Here is a 17,279-nt window from a genome sequence, read left to right on the forward strand (position 1 = left end):
CTAAATTAAAGTTTATTATTAGGAGATTATTATTAATATATGGTTTACTTAAATATTATTTAGTAATTACAATTAATTTAGGGTTTAATTTAGGAAATCTAATTTAGGGATTTGTATGTTGGGGATTAATTTCGTTTATTACGTTGAGAAACGAATTTTTTATCGGTGTCGAAAATGAAGCAATTGTACAAAATTTTCAAAAAATGACAACTCAGACGAGTAAATTGCTACCTGTTAGACATTAGTTTTCTTAATGTCAAATACTTTTTACTCTCGTTTTATGATATAATTTGTTTATTATATTGCTCATTTTATTTTTATGAATATGTTGTAGCATTTAATTTTTTTTTTTGATTCTTCAATCAGGCTTCCAAATTTTAGAAACTTCAGATTCTAAATTCTCTTAGTTTAATCAGCCAAATCCCGATTCGATTCTTCCTTTCTCTTAGTTTAATCGCTACCAACATTGCCCATAAATCAATTTAAACTCTCTTAGTCTAGATCAAAATTCACCATTATTGTCTTTCTCAAAGCTTCAAGCAGTTTTTCGTGAAACCGAGATCTTTAAAACCTCATTTTCAAGTCATTCTAAGTTTACACATTCGTTCTAAATCATGTTTAGAGACTTTTTTTATTGATCCCAATCAATTAAAAAGACCCATAAACAAGATTTTGAATTTTTAATTCTTGAAAATTCATCAAACAACTTTTCTGAAAAGCCGTTTTCTAAAATTTATTCTGAGCTCGTTACTTTACCATTTTGTCCCGAACTAATTTTAATCTCTTTAGTTACATCTAATCTCAAAATCCCAATTTTTATTTCGTGAAAATCGACCCTCTATAGCCTTAAAAATCGTTATCGAAATAGGCTCCTCAAAACAGGATCAAGCTTTTGGTTTCTAAGCATCAAACAACTAATCTGTTATAGCTATTTTCAAAAATTTCCACACTCTGTTAGTGGATATTTTTCTGAAATTCCAGTTCCAAATCATTCCTTTGCACAAAAACTTTAAATATTAGCCTTCATTTAGTTCAAATCTGACCTCTATAGCCTTCGAAATCGAGCCGAAAGCCCCACAAAATCATCATATCTGTCCCATAATTGTTGTTGACTTAAATAGAAAATTGCTGTTCAAATCCCTGAACACTCTGAATCGCTCAAAATTCATCCAGAATTACCGGACAATGCAACGGGCCCCGAGACGAGTTTTCGACCTTCCAAGCCTCACCCGTGGCTAGTCTAATGACGTCAACAAGTTTGTTTATTTTTGTTTTAACGCCGTACATATTGTTTTTTCATGGTTTGTTTACATTTCCAGCTTTAAAGTATTATTTCCCAGTTATAATCTTCATGTCTTATTCTCATATTTGGAATCCAAAAACATTGAAAAATTATGAAATCAATAAAAATATAAAAGAAAAATTAAAAATTTATATCTTTGTGTTGATTTTATTGTTTTTATTTTCGGTACCATATTTTAAAGAATTGTTTTCCGAGCGACATCGGGGATCCAAGAGACCTGTTTTTATTTTCAGTCCTTACAGCTCTCGCTCAATCGTTTCATTAGAAATCAAGTCATTAGGCGGATTTATTTATTGCATTTATTTTATTCAGTTACCACTTTAACCTTTTGACTTCTTTAGCACGCACGCATTACTTTTAACATTTTAATCCCCACGCACGCGTATCAAGGTTGGATATTGTGATGTTTCGAAAATATCGCCAACACTAACCCATTAATTTAAGTAATAAAAGAAAGCAAGAGTTATAGGAAAATGAAAAAACATAAAGCGAAGAAAATTCAATAGTTACAAACAATATATATATATATATATATATATATATATATATATATATAGAAATGAGATCAGGTGTGACACATTTCTTATGGTATGACAAGCCTTATTGTGTGACAATGACCAATTTTATAATTAACAGGGGGAGATGGAAAATTTATAAATAAAAGGAAAGAGAAAATTGTTTTATTTCTTTTTTTTAAATGCGTTTTTTCGACTTTTCCAACCTCGTTTTTCAAAAACTTTTATACCGTTAGACTCTTCTTAATTAGACGGTCTAATTTAGACGAGTCTAATAGTATAAAAATTTTCGAAAAACGAGGTTAGAAATATCGAGAAAATGTATTTTAAAGAAAAGAATTAAAACAATTTTCTGTTGGAACAATATAAGTATTATATTGGAACAAATGGTACACTGATTTGGAACAATTTCGTACACTGTCGGAACAATGTGTCCAGAAAATTATCAAAAAATTTCAAAATATGTAAAACAGCATTTTAAGAAACTTTAATTTTTGGCTTAAAGCGAAATTACTTACAGTTTTGACCCAACAAATTGTTGAATCATGTAAAATGGATAAAATTAAGGAACAAGTTTTATTGGGACTAAACCGTAAGAAATTCTGCTTCAACCCAAGAATTAAAGTTTTTTAGAATAATGCTTTACATTTTCTGAAAATTTTTAGAATCTTTTGGGCACTTTTTTTCTCGCCAAAAAACGCCCACCCGGATTCCGTTTACCGGATTTTTTTTACTTGAGCTTGAGGGATCTTAAAATGACTGTCTAATTTAGACGAGTCTAATAGTATAAAAAATTCGAAAAACGAGGTTAGAAATATTGGCAAAATGTATTTTAAAGAAAAGAAATAAAACAATTTTCTTTATCATCTCTTTCCTTTTATTTACAAATTTGCCACATTGTCATTTTTAATTATCATCAAAGTACATAGTTTTGTAATATCACACAATAAGCTCCTTGCTATATATATATGAAGCATGATATATAGTATTCCATCATTATATTCATTGGCCACCAAAAATCAAAGACCTCATCGACCTTTAATTTTGATTATGTATTAGTTTTATTTTTAATTCAAATAATATAGTCTTATAATTTTGTTCTTACTTCATTAAGAGATTCAGATTTATTTTGGAGCAGATTGCTTTGATAAATTGTATTAATAATATTTTCTTCCAGAATTAAGAGAACTTAGACTTTGATATCTCCAATTGAAGAAATCCGGAGAAGAGGCATGGACAACTAAAATCGGGAAAAGCAAATATGTCAAAAATTATAGGAAATTGTTATGTTTTCGAAGGTAATTAATCGATTTTTTTCATATGTACTAGTTATTTTGCTCCTAATTGTGTTGTTCATACATCTTGCTGCCTTATCCATGTTTTCTTTTTTTATTTGTCTTTTTTATTTCAAAATGACTAAATAAAGATTTTGTATATTTTAATTCTTTTTTAGTATAAGTTGATAGGTGTAATCGTTTCGATTGTTAACTCTAACTAAAATTTAGATCTTTGGCTTTATGTGAACTCAATTGTTAGGTTTAATTAGAGTTGGATTAATTTTCCAAATTCAGAACCTAGTGAAGTCCACTAATTTTTTTAATTTGGGTTTATCCAACTCAGCAGGATTGAATTTTTTTTTATTTTTATGCATTTTTAGTGCGAATAGATATAAACTTTCACACAATAGTTGTTCATTGAAGTTAGAGACATGTTGAAGAAAATAATAAAAAGGTATTAACACATTATACTTACAATGACATTTAGGGTAAATTACACTCATGGCCACTGAACTATACCCATTTTGACATTGTGGCTACTGAACTTCAATTCTTCCCGATATGACCATTGAACTTTACATTTTGTTACAGTGGTGGCAATTGTGACCGTTGACAATCATTTATGACCTTCGACTCTCTCCCTCTCATTACCCCTTCTAAAATTTAAAATACCCATTTTACCCTTCTTTCTCCATCTTCTTTTTCTTTCACTCCCTTTAACTCTACTTTATCCTTAAAATGTGTTCGATAAATCTCATTGGATTTATTTGGATGTCTGGTAAATTACACCCATGGCCACTAAAGTTTATCCATTTTCACATTATGGCCACTGAACTTCATTTCTTCCTAGTATGGCCACTGAACTTTGCACTTTTTAACATCGGTGGTAACTCAATTTTCACTAACTTCTTAAAATGACCGTTAACGATCGTTAACGACCTCAAAATGAAAATATTCAAGAATTAAAGTTGTTCAGAACGACATTTACCATGAAACCACATTTTTCATTTTCGAAAATCACATTTTTTGGAGCTTTCTCTCTCTAAAAATTCACTTTCTCTCTCCTAGTCAAACAACATCCAAATGACCTCAAAACGAAAATTTTCAAGAATTAAAGTTCCTTAGAATATCATTAACGCTTTGGATTTTTTATTTTTAGCCGTGAACGGTCGTTTTGAGACGTTAAGTGGCCACCGGTGTTAAAAAGTGTAAAGTTCAATGGCCATACCGGGAAGAAATGAAGTTGAGTGGTCATAATGTGAAAATGGGTAAAGTTCAGTGGCCATGGGTGTAATTTACCCTTTGGATGTCTGACCAAAGCTCCTCCTAATGCCAACCTTTTAATTAAAAAAATCTCATTGGATTTTATATAATTTGAAAATTAATTATTTAAAGTTAGTTATAAAATCAAATTAATATAAAAAAAATAAATAGAAATTATTAAAAAGGATAAAAATAAAAACCTTAGCCCTTAAGACAATTCTCTATATAAACAAGTTGTCTGGTGAACCAAATGCCATATCATTCTAGAGAAGAACAGAAAAAAAGAGGGCTGGAAAATATGACTGGAGTTGATTTGTGCCAGTTGCCGGAGGACTGCATAGCCACCGTCTTCTCGTTCACCAGTCCTAAGAACACTGGCCAATGCTCCATAGTCTCTTCTGGTTTTAAGTCAGTTTCTGAATCTGATGCAGTTTGGAGACGCTTTCTTCCTTCTGATTACCAGACTTTAATCTCTCAATCTTCTAATCCTTCTCTGTTGTCTTCTTGTGCTTCTGCTAAAGATCTCTATCTTAGCCTCAGTGATAATCCTATCATCATTGACAATGGAAAAAAGGTTAGAATCTCTGAATTTTGTCTTGGAAGTATGAAGTTAGGTCAATTTCGTCTATCAGTATCTTGAATTTCAATTTTTGCTTTATTATGTTGAGATGATGATGAAATTAAGAAGTGCAATTATTTCCTTTATGTAACTGTTAGATTGAATTATCCCCTTTTAATAGATAATTTTTAGAAACCAATGGCGGCTATGCAGGGGCGGAGACAGCCCCTTCAGCTGCCGGAACCACCATGGCCACGAGTAGGTTCGCCCCTTCCTGTCTCCATAAAATTTAAGGTTGTGGTGATTACAGCCTGTTTCTAATAAATTTAGCTATGGTGCAATATTAGCACCCAACATTGGTCCAGGTCTATTAAATCATCTCTAAAATCCGAATTTCATTTTTTTTTGGCCTATTAGACCATCTCTAAATCCGAATTTTTTCTACTAAACACCGATTTAGCAAAAAAAAAAATTTACACACCAACGGAACAGTTATGTATTCGCCACTACGGCTATGTAATATATTATTTTACTAATATGTAATTGTTTATTGACAGAGCTTTAGGCTGGATAAATTGAGTGGAAAGAAAAGTTTCATGCTTTCTGCAAGAGATCTCATGATTATTTGGGGTGATACTCCTAGATACTGGAGATGGAGTAATTCTAGAAACAATTCAAGGTCTGTGGATTTTCCCAATTTTTTTCCTTTACCTTCAAGGTTATTTTCATTATTTTCATAATATAGGTTGATAAATTCTGATTCAGCATATAAGAAATTGCAAATCAGGTTTGCAGAAGTTGCAGTCTTGATTTTTGGTTCTGTTTTTCTTAATTATCATGATTTTGATTCATATTTCGATTCATCATATATGAAAATGTGTACAGAATTGCAGAAGTTGTAGCCTTGGACTCTTGATTTTGTTTCTGTTCCCATATTTTCATTATTATCATAATTGCCGAGCATATACAGTTGCAACCTTGAACTATTGATTTACACATTTACATTTGCAGAAGTTGCAACCTTGAACTATTGATTTTGTTTCCCATATTTTCATTATTATGAATTGCCGTCAGCATATATGAAAATATAGATTTGCGGTAGTTGCAGTCATGATTTTGTTTGTTTTTCCTTTATCTTTAATGACATTGTCTTCAATTCATTATAATGATTTCAATTGCTATTCTGATCTATGTTGCACGGAAATGGAAACTGATAAACATAATTTGTGAAAAACATAGGAGAAGGAAGTGTGGGGAAACGTGTAAATATTAAAAATATAGGGACATATTTATAAATAATAACGAAACGAAGAAACGCATGTCATGAAGAGTTTCCGTGCTTTATAGATTCTGATTCATCATATATGAAAATGCAAACTGATTCACTGAAGTAGAATTTCTTGATTGTGTTTCGGTTTACTTACTATCATAATTCCCATCAGTATTCTGATTTAGCATTATACGAAGTTGCAAACAGATTCGCAGAGGTTGCTGAGCTGATCGCGGTGTGTTGGCTGGAAATCCGCGGCAAAATCAAAGCTACAATGCTATCACCAGAAACTCACTACACAGCGTACCTGGTATACAAAACAACAGTGACCACTTACGGATTCGACAATCCGGTAGAGGTGAATGTAGGAATTTCAGGAGCAGAAGAAGGAGATTCTTCGAAGAGAAGTCTTTATCTGGATGCCGGAAGGGAAAGGCGTCCAAGGAACCCAATTATTGTGAGAAGGGTCGGTCTATTCAGGCACAGGCACGCTATGGCGAATCAGCCGCTTGCACCAAGAATGGAGAATGATAATGATGATGATGATGATGGTCGTAACAATGTGAATAACAATGACAATGTTATTGTGAGAAGGGTCCGTCTATTCGGGCACAGGTACCCTATGGCGATGCAGCCGCTTGCACCAACAATAGAGAATGATAATAATAACGATAACGATGATGATGATGATGATAACGATAACGATGATGATGATGATGATCGTAACAATGTGAATAACAATGAGAATGGAGGTCATCATAATAATCATACTCATCCACTGGAAAGACAAGACGGGTGGCTGGAGATTGAATTGGGGGATTATTTTAACAGAGAAGATGAAGTTGGGGATTTGGAAATTAGCATTTTGGAGGTTAATAGAGGTGATTGGAAAGGCGGACTTGTAATTCAGGGTATAGATATTAGGCCAAAGAGTGTATAAGAAGAGTAAAAACCCGAAACTTTGATTCGTTTTGCTCGCTTTGTTATTTTAGGTTCTGTTGTTCTTTGCTGTCTTTATTATCAATCAAGCTTAATATAGAAGCTGCTGCTGCCGCCGGGGATGATTAGGAGGGGGTTTGAGAACCGGTGGATTAGAGTATCTCGTGTTAGTGAATTCTGGATCAGTCACAATGTATTGCCATATTTCATAGCTCCTGTAGAAATGCTGAACAGTTAGAATATAAAGCTATTAATTATTAGTTTATGAGTTTTTGAGTATTTTATTTTGTATGTTTTTCTGTTTTTTTTTTAAAAGAAGTAAGGTTGTTGTTTGAGAAGTTTAATTTTGATCGCATAGTACAAAAACAGCTCAGTGTAGAAATTCTAGTACAATTAGGGCTGTAAATGAGCCGAACCGATCGGCTCGGTGGTCGGTTCGATAAAAGTTTGGCTCGACGAGCCATTCGTTAGCACGATTTACTAACTCGGTTCGTAAACGAGCCGAGCTTAAGCAGGCCAAAGCTCGGCCCGAAAGCTCGCGAGTAGACTCGATTAAAACATTTATGAACAAATTTTAATTTTGTAGAAAACTATACAAGTGGCTAGATAAAAGCTCAGCTCGATTTGTAACCATTCATAAACATGATTTACTAGCTCGGTTCGTAAACGAGCCGGGCTTGAGCATGCCAAAGCTCGGCTCAAAAGCTCACGATTAGGCTCGATTAGAACATTTATGAACACATTTTAGTTTTGTAGAAAACTATATAGTTTTGTGTTAGTTCACAAATATCTAAACTGAATATTATTTTATTTGTTATTAGATGATTTCATTCACAAACATAATAAATGAGTAATAGAAGAACTATTTATAAGCATCTTGTTTATTTATTCACGAACTTTGCTTGTGAACTTGTTTATGTATACAATTAAAGAACTATTTGTGAGCAAATTTCATAAATATAATTAACGATTTACTCACGAACAATTTATGGTTAGAGTATTTTCTTAATGAACCAAGTTCAAAAAGGATTTTAGGCTCGAAACAAGCTCGAAGCTTGGCTCAAGCTCGTTTATTTTCAAATGAGTTGAGCCGAGCTTGAGCAAGCCAAAGCTCGGTTCTGGCTCGAGCTCGTTAATTTTATAGTGAGCCGAGCTTGAGCAGACCAAAGCTCGGCTCGACTCGCTTCGATTACAGTCCTAAGTTCAATTAATACCCTTTTGTAAGAAGTTTCGTGGCTAATTTGGGTTGGCCTATTATGAGGGTAAAATTGAATTAAAGTTTTTATTATGGAGTTAAAATTGGATTATTTTGTCCAATAATCTTATAGGGAATTTGACTCTTTATATTAATTTTTCAAAATGCATAATTAAACCTCTATACTTTGTTTGTCATCCGAACTCGATGGAAAAGTTAAATAAGGGTTGAATTTGTAACAAAATCAATGATCAAGAGTTCAATACGGAAAATAATGGGATAAGGTACCAAAATAGGTTTATGCTTTTTGGGAAAGTATCCACTTAGGCTCCACGTACAAAATATCACTAATATAGGCTTAACGTTTTAAAAATGGTATCAATTTAGGCATTGATAACGGATTGGACACATCATTTCTATTATTCAGTTAAGTTCTGATTTCTTCCTCCGCGTACAATTGACAAAACTTAACGGGGTAATATCAATGACGTGTCTCGTTCCGTTATCGAGACCTAAATTGGTATCTTTTTTACGTTAAGCCTATATTGGTGCTATTTTATACGTGAAACCTAAATTAATATTTTTTCAAAAACCATAGGCCTATTTTGGTACTTTATCCAAAAAATAATTGATCAGGGGTTTGATCCTTAAAACAGTCAAAGTTCGGGAGCTTAATTATGTTTTTTTTCTTTTAATTTTTACTTATAGAAATGTATGAAAATAATGCTAGATTATAGGAATTGTGAGATAGAATCGTAAAGTATTGGAAAGAGGAAAACAAATCTCAATGAGAAGAGAGTGAAGCCACAAAAGTTCTACCGTGATATTAGCAACAACTTTATATTCACTTTCTATGGAGGAGGTTGAAAAACACAACCGTCTGAGTGACTATCTGAGCGGCAGCGAGCAAAACGGATCGGTGTTGATGAAAAATGAAAAAGTCATAGGTTCGTTGGATGTAGCGTAAAACAATTTACATAACTTATTAATATCATTTTGACCATTTCGAATGTTTATCAGCCGGATAATAAAGAAATTGACATAACTTATTGACAGATAAAGCAATATTCAACCTAAAATTTGTTGGAATCGAAATCTCAAATAGATGGGTTCATTAAATTCATGGTCTTTCAAGTATTAGAAATAGAAAGCGAATGATAAAAAAAGACGACACTAAAAATCCAAAATTAAATGAGTTTTATATTAAGAAATCCAGACATTATTGGTCATAATAAAAACCTTTTTTTTTTTTTTATAATCAACCCATATATTATGAACCAATCAGAATAAAATCATTCTGAATACAAGAAAAAATACAAGCACGGAAATCTTCAATAAGAATTTCATTTGTGAAAGAGAGCGTGCCCAGGCAGCTAATCTATGAGCAGTAGTGTTCGCTTTTCGTTTTTCATGCATGAACTGAATAGATTCAAAAGAACCGGCCACCTCGAAAATATCTCCAAGAATAACACCTAGCCAATTTGACAAAACCAGATCCCCTTTAAGCAATTGAATAACTGAGGCTAAATCAGAAGCTACTAAAATAGCACGATATCCACTATCTCGTACCACACGTAACGAATAAAGAATTGATAGTAACTCAGCATGTAGAGCCGATAATGTAGTACCAATTGGACCACCACCTGACATGGAGACTAATCCATTTTCATCTTTGACAACCATACCAAAAAACCCCACAAATGATTTAACCGAAAAAGCTGCATCACAATTTAATTTAAAAATATTTGTAGGTGGAGGTAATCAAGTACAATTATCATTTGAAAACCCAAAATCAACATTACAGACTTGTTCCTTCAACCCCCTGGAAATCTCACGGAAATCCACTCAAACCACTAACCCGCATCGAACCGTCTCCGGCCCTTACCCTGCCAAAACCACTCTGTGAAGCAACCATTTTTCCCTTTCTTATAGCCTCCAAATATCTATTTCTACTAGCCAATGCATTTAATTCATTGTGGCCAATAGCATCCAAATTTTGTCCAAGATCAATATTATTCAAAACATTAAAATTTCCATCAGCAGCATTATTAACCAAAGCATTATCATTTTGACCATCATCAAAACTATCCAAACCATCATTATTTTGATAAACAACAAAATTATCCTAGGAAGCAACTGTATCTGGTACCTAACAGTATCAGCATCTAAACCACTTGTAGCAAAACCAACATTATTTCTGCATATATCAGCATTAATAGTATCACCATCAGCACCAGCAGTTGAAAATCGGCAAGCACTCCTCGGACCCATCGACGCAGATATTGATGTAATTACACCCCTTGCGAACCCAAAAACCGAATCTCGCACAGCCTCTGCAGACTTTACCACCCCAATCCGCTTTTTGCCGTGAATAATTTGGTTTCTTTCAAACCAAATGAAATTTATCATCCCGCAAAAGAAAGCAAATTCCTGCTTAGATAAAACCTTCAATACAGAGGTAAACCAATCAAGACAATCCAACCCCACAAGCTTATACACAGGATAAACCAGATTCAACTGCCTCCAATATGATCTTGTACCTGGGCAAACTTTAAACAGATGAATCAAGGTTTCTGAATGTGATCCACAAAAGCAACAATGACTTTCCAAATTAATTCTTTCTTCAAAAGATTATCAAAACTTGGCAGGATATTCTTAGCAGCATTCCAAACAGTATGAATGAATTTTGATGGTGCATTGACCTTCCAAAGATATTGCCAAAATTGATTAGCCCCGATCGAAGATGCACCCAAATTTGAAATAGATCCCATAGCACCACAAGCAACTTTATACCCTGATTTTACCAAATATTCCCCATTTTTAGAATGTAACCAAAAAAGAGAATCTGCAATAAACCTTCGGCTTAATGGAATTTTCAAAATGGCAGCTGCAACATCCGTATGGAAACAAAATTTAATTAATTCTGCTTTCCAACAAAAGTTATCAAAATCAATCAGACATGAAACACTTAATGAGGGTGTTGGATTTAACAAATATAGAGGACGATTGCATGAAACATCAGGAACCCATCTAGAATTCATCAAATTAACTGATCTTCCTTCCCAAATTCTCCAACAACTCCCATCTTGAATCATTTGTCTTGCTTTATTAAACTTCTCCAAACATGACTAGAACGATAACCCACACTGGCCTCCAACACACCAAATCTCGGAAAATATTTTTGTTTAAATACCTGCGAACAAAGAGAATTAAGGAACTCAACCATCCTCCAAACCTGTTTAGCCAATAAAGCAAGGTTAAACGCAAATATATTCCTAAACCCTAGTCCCCCTTCTTCCTTGGACAAACACATTTTCTCCCAACTTATCCAATGTATACGCTTTTGCTCAGAAGTATGATTCCACCAGAATCTAGCCATAATTTGTTGTAATTCATCACAAAAGGACTTGGGAAGTAAAAAACAGCTCATAATATACTGAGGAACTGCTTGTGCCACAAATTTAATAAGAACCTCTTTACCCCCTAGATAAACACCTCTCCTGCCAACCACTTACACGCTTCATTAATCTTTCTTTAAGGAAATTAAATACTGCTTTTTTTGATCTAGCAATTACAGAAGGCAAACCTAAATACTTCTCAAAGGATCTAACTTCTCGCACACCCAACAGTTCAGCACACCTACCATGACTCTCACATCCACACCCTTACTAAAGGTAATATCAGTCTTATCAAAATTAATACACTGGCCAGAAGAAGTTTCATAGATGTGTAAAAGATCACGAACAACAGCACACTCAGTAGAAGTAGCTCTAAAGAATATAACCGAATCATCCGCAAAGAAAAGATGTGAAATAGTTGGTCCAGAATTGCTAACTCGAATACCATGCAAAACCCTGTCACTTTCAGACTTCCTAATCAATGATGATAACCCTTCCACACAAATTAAAAACAAATAGGGTGAAATAGGATCCCCTTGACGAAGACCTCTGCTTGGCTTAACAAAGCCTTTAGGCACCCCATTTATAAGGAAAGAAAAGGAAACTGAAGACAAACAATTTTGAATCAATTCGATCCAATGATGTGGAAAACCCATAACACACATCATATCTTTTAAGAAACACCATTCCACCCTATCATAAGCCTTTCTCATATCCAATTTCATAGCACACACCCCCTTTTTACCATTAATTCTATATTTCATAGAATGAAATAACTCAAAAGCAATTAATGCATTATCAGTTATTAAACGGTTCGGAACAAAAGCACTTTGAGAAGGGTGAATAATCGAATGCAAACATAATTTCAAACGATTAGCTAGAGTTTTGGAGATAAGCTTATAGACAACATTACAAAGACTGATTGGACGAAGATCCTTTAAAGTTCCCAGGTTTTTCACCTTAGGAATAAGTGTAACAAACGTATGATTAAGAGATAGTGGAAAAGGGGCACCATTAAGGACATTCAAAACAAGAGCAAGAACTTGATCCCCAACAACATCCCAATAAGATTTATAAAATAAACCAGACATACCATCAGGACTAGGAGCTTTTGAACCATCAATTTGACTCAAAGCTACAAGTACTTCCTCAGCAACAAAAGGTGTCTGAAGAGAATCAATTTCCTCACATGAGAGATGTTGATCCACTGAACTCAAAATAATAGAGCTTGTTGAAGGAACTGAAGATGAAAATAATTCTGTGAAGTAAGAGACAATAATATTTTCAATATCATCCTCATTTTCATGCCACACTCTATCACTATCTTGTAGCCTTTTAACACAATTAGTTCGCCTCCTAGCATTTGCTTTTGAATGAAAGAATTTTGTATTTCTATCACCCTCCTGAAGCCAAGACACACGTGAACGTTGCCTCCACATAATCTCTTCATCCTCTTGTAGACGAACTATCTCTAATTCAATACGATCCCTTTCTAGAACCTTGTCATCAGACATAACACCCATCTTAATATCAATCAGATCACTGTTAAGTTGTTTCAATTTTGTCCCGACATGGCCAAAACAGGTTTTATTCCAATGTTTGAGTGAGATTCTACATTGTTTAAGTTTCTCACAGACATTCAATTGATCACCCATAGACGAATCCCACACAGATTGAACAACATCTCGGCAACTTGGATCACGAATCCACATTTTCTCAAACCGGAAAGGACGTTTCTTATAAACATGAACACCATCAGTATCTAAAAGAATAGGGGAATGATCAGATACCACTCGAGCTAGGACTGAGACCATTACTTTTGGAAATAATAATTCCCAACTAACCTGACAGACTGCACCATCCAACCTTTCCCTGATACGATCCCTCCCTCTCCTACCATTTGTCCAAGGAAAACTAGATCCAGAAGAATGCAAATCAAAAAGATCACAATCATCCATACATTTTCTAAATGCCTCCATTAAGCGATAATTATCAGAATTACCACCTTCCTTTTCTCTAGAATACATAATTTCATTAAAATGACCAAAGCAGACCCATGGTGAATTCTCCCGACAGTGAAGATCTCTCAACATAATCCATGATTTTTCTTTTTGTGACCCTTCTGGCCAACCATAAACCCCAGATCCCGGCCACCATAAACGACCCTCCTCATTCTCCACTCCAAAATGTATGCAATGGAGACAATAACCCAAAACCTGAACCATAATCTCATTCTTCCACATCAAAATTAGGCCATCCGCCCGACCAACAGAATCGACTTTAAAAAATTGATATCCAATAAACTTCCTCCTTAAACCATCAATATTCCCGTTCAATCTCGTTTCCATAAGGAAAATTACATCTGGACAATGACTCCAAATAAAGCGAGCCAATGCACGAACTGTCCGAGGATTGCCCAAACCTCGAACGTTCCAACTTAAGATTTTCATAATCCCCGGCGGGGCTGATCTTCAGCCTCCACCGAAACAATATTTCCCAATGACAGAGATTGAGTACATACCTTCTTACTAGGAACTTCACAAATCATATCCTGAGTGTCACCAGTTTTTAAATCCTTCTTCTTACCGTAGGCATTCGCAGCAATAATACCTGACTTGGAGTTTGCAGAATCCTTTTTTAAACCTGAACCACGTGCCTGGGACTTCCATCGACCCTTCAGACAACCATTTTGATTCTTCGCAAGGGAATCATACTGAATTGTACCTAACTTTTCCTTGAATGAACAAATCTCCTTCCCCTTTGTAACATCTACTCCATCAATTGCACTTGTAATAATAGAATATTTTTCAGAAACTGACCGAGAACTAACATTTTCTGGATCAGAATTGATGACCCTCGCATCCAAACTCATAGACTTCTGAAAAATCGCCTTTGGACCCAGCACATCATTGCTTTGATCTGCTGGACGTGGAGAAATAAAACCCTCACTAGCAATTTCTTCACAAATTCGCCCACCTCGTGATTCATTTATTTTTAAACAATTTGAAGATGCAGCACTAAATTTATTCAACCCTGCTCCACTTGAGACCTGCTTCCCATCACCCATAAATGAAGCCATCTTAGCCTGCTCACCACCATTTGAAACTTCACCCTCCAATCTTACATTATTCCCACGCAATACAGAACCACAATCCTCCTCCACTACAAAATTCAATTTTTTACAAGGTCCCTTACTTTCCAAAGGGTGATCCAACACAATATTACAACTTGAATCGACCCTAACTGTCTTAACTCGTAAAGGAGAAGCACGCAAACATAGTCCATAGGGCCAATCAACATCCTCCTCTACCTCTAAAGCCTCTGGACATTCATCCTACCCATGTCCAAGAACCCCACACCAGTAGCAGAAATTAGGTAACTTTTCATATTTAAAAGAAACCCAAACAATCTTACCTTTGCCATTCTTGACCTTAACACCACGGATTAAAGGCTTTGACACTGTGAACCGAATCCGAACTCTAACATAACTGCACCAACCACCAACACAAATAAATAAGTTATTCCCAACATCCTTCAATTGGAAATTCTTCACTTTCCATGCTATAGAAAACATATGCCATCCCTTTCAAATTAAGAGCCTTGGAAGAGAGAATTTTTCCCACTAAACAAGGACATATCGAAGGCTCGCCCTCCAACACAGGATCTTCCTCCAAATCGATTAAAACGTCTTCACATTCAGACAAATTAAACTTCTCCAATAACCCCTCCAAACTTGAACTCGCCATCAACCAACCAAAAAGAAAACATGCATAACAACACAGAGAATTAAATATATGTAAAAAAGACTACTAGAGCAAGCCCATTATGGACGAAGACCCTCCACCAAACTCCGATCACTAAAAGTTGAGAGAGGGAGAACCAAGACCGTCATAATAAAAACCTTAAACGTAACGAAACACAAACAATAATAATAACAGTATAAAATATTATTAAACTGAAATTATAGTAATAAAATGAAGGGAAAAGTACAAAAATAAACCATGTGGTTACACGCATTTTCGAATATCACCATGTGGTTTAAAAGTTTGCAAAGTGGTACCATTTACTTTATTCCGTTAGGAAAAAGAGTTAATTTGGTCCTTATATTTATTTATTTTTATAAATTGACCCCCTTATTATCTAATTATCACAAACAAACCCTAAAATTAAAAATAAAAATCAAATACACCATCTTTTTTTTTTTTTATTTCTCTCTCTTCTCTCCTCTTTGTTAATTTCTCTCTCCAAATCATTTTGAAGATGAACAAGACATGTCCCACTAAAATCTACCATCTCATTTTTCTTGTTATTCTCCCGATCATCGAATGCGAGATCGGAAGGCGTAGCAATTTTAATCACGCTGCATCGTATGCGGTCGCGGCAAATAAAGAAAAAAGAGCATTCCTGACTCGTGTCCATGATCCAGTAAAAGAGTACGAGAGTTGCTCACACCCGGCTGTCTCTGTCCACCAACTCCATTCTTCAGAAAAGCAAGCCAATCAGCGCGGGCAAGCCCTAAAGGTTTAGGAACGAACTCTTCCAACAGTCGAGCAGCATGAGAAGATTCTTAGCCACCAAACATAGCGATATAGTAGAATCCATTACTTTTGCTCTCTCGATTTGTTAGATTCAAGTGCAATATTAGGATTTCAATGCTGCGAAATCATCTAAACCTTAGGCTGTTGTACTGTTTTTGCACCTTATTCTTGAATTTTTTGTCTTGGCGGATTTGGGCCCTAATGTCTAACCCAAAATGGAAAGGATCTGAGGAGTGCTGGGTACTAATTATTGAAGCTTTGTCTGAGCTGGTTTATGCCCAAAAGAAGAATTCAAGTTTCAAGCTTTGGTTAAAATTGGTTCACCAAATAGTTTTTTTTTGGTGGAAGCCATTGATATAACTTTCTTTACTGCAAATTAGATCTGAGATTTCTATTTAAATGAATCTGAAAATGGAGATTTAAGGTATATTTGGAAGTTCGAGCTAATTCGAATTAGCAGCTTTACACTGAAACAATAGCCTAAGGTTTAGATGATATAAGATACAAAAGAATCAGGTCTTGTTCAACTTCAAAAGCTAGAGAGAGAAGAAAAGAGAGTATAAGAAATTCAATTGATTTCAGAGAGAGAAATTCAATTGATTTTAGAGAGAGAAATTAATAAAGAGAAGAGAGAAATAAAAAAAGATGGAGAAGATGGTATATTTGATTTTTATTTTTTATTTTAGGGTTTGTTTGTGATAATTAGATAATAAGATGATCAATTTATAAAAATAAATAAATATAAGGACCAAATTAACTCTTTTTCCTTTGATTTTTAACACCGTTAATCAATTTGATATGTGTTTGCTAACGGAATGAAGTACATGGTACTACTTTGCAAACTTTTAAACCACATGGGTGTTGTTCGAAAATGAGTGTAACCACAAGGTTTATTTTTGTACTTTTCCCTAAAATGAAATATCGGAACTCGGAAGAACAAGATGTGATAAATCTGAGGCCTATATTAGCAATTTTCTTAAGACAAATTTTGTCGTCATTATCTTTCCCAAGATTCAACAGAT

General features: G+C 34.5%; 1 protein-coding gene across 1 annotated transcript; it reads left to right on the plus strand.

The window, feature by feature from the left end:
• The first annotated feature begins 4,627 nt into the window (after nucleotides 1-4,627).
• LOC136209519 (F-box protein At2g02240-like) lies at nucleotides 4,628-7,350 on the plus strand. The gene is made up of 3 exons (XM_066001012.1): nucleotides 4,628-4,932; nucleotides 5,475-5,596; nucleotides 6,395-7,350. Exons 1-3 carry the CDS (start codon nucleotides 4,657-4,659, stop codon nucleotides 7,125-7,127), a joined length of 1,131 nt encoding a protein of 376 aa, XP_065857084.1. The 5' UTR covers nucleotides 4,628-4,656; the 3' UTR covers nucleotides 7,128-7,350.
• The last annotated feature ends 9,929 nt before the right edge of the window (nucleotides 7,351-17,279 follow it).

The sequence above is a fragment of the Euphorbia lathyris genome, chromosome 10 (assembly GCF_963576675.1).
Source record: "Euphorbia lathyris chromosome 10, ddEupLath1.1, whole genome shotgun sequence".
Lineage (NCBI taxonomy): Eukaryota > Viridiplantae > Streptophyta > Magnoliopsida > Malpighiales > Euphorbiaceae > Euphorbia > Euphorbia lathyris.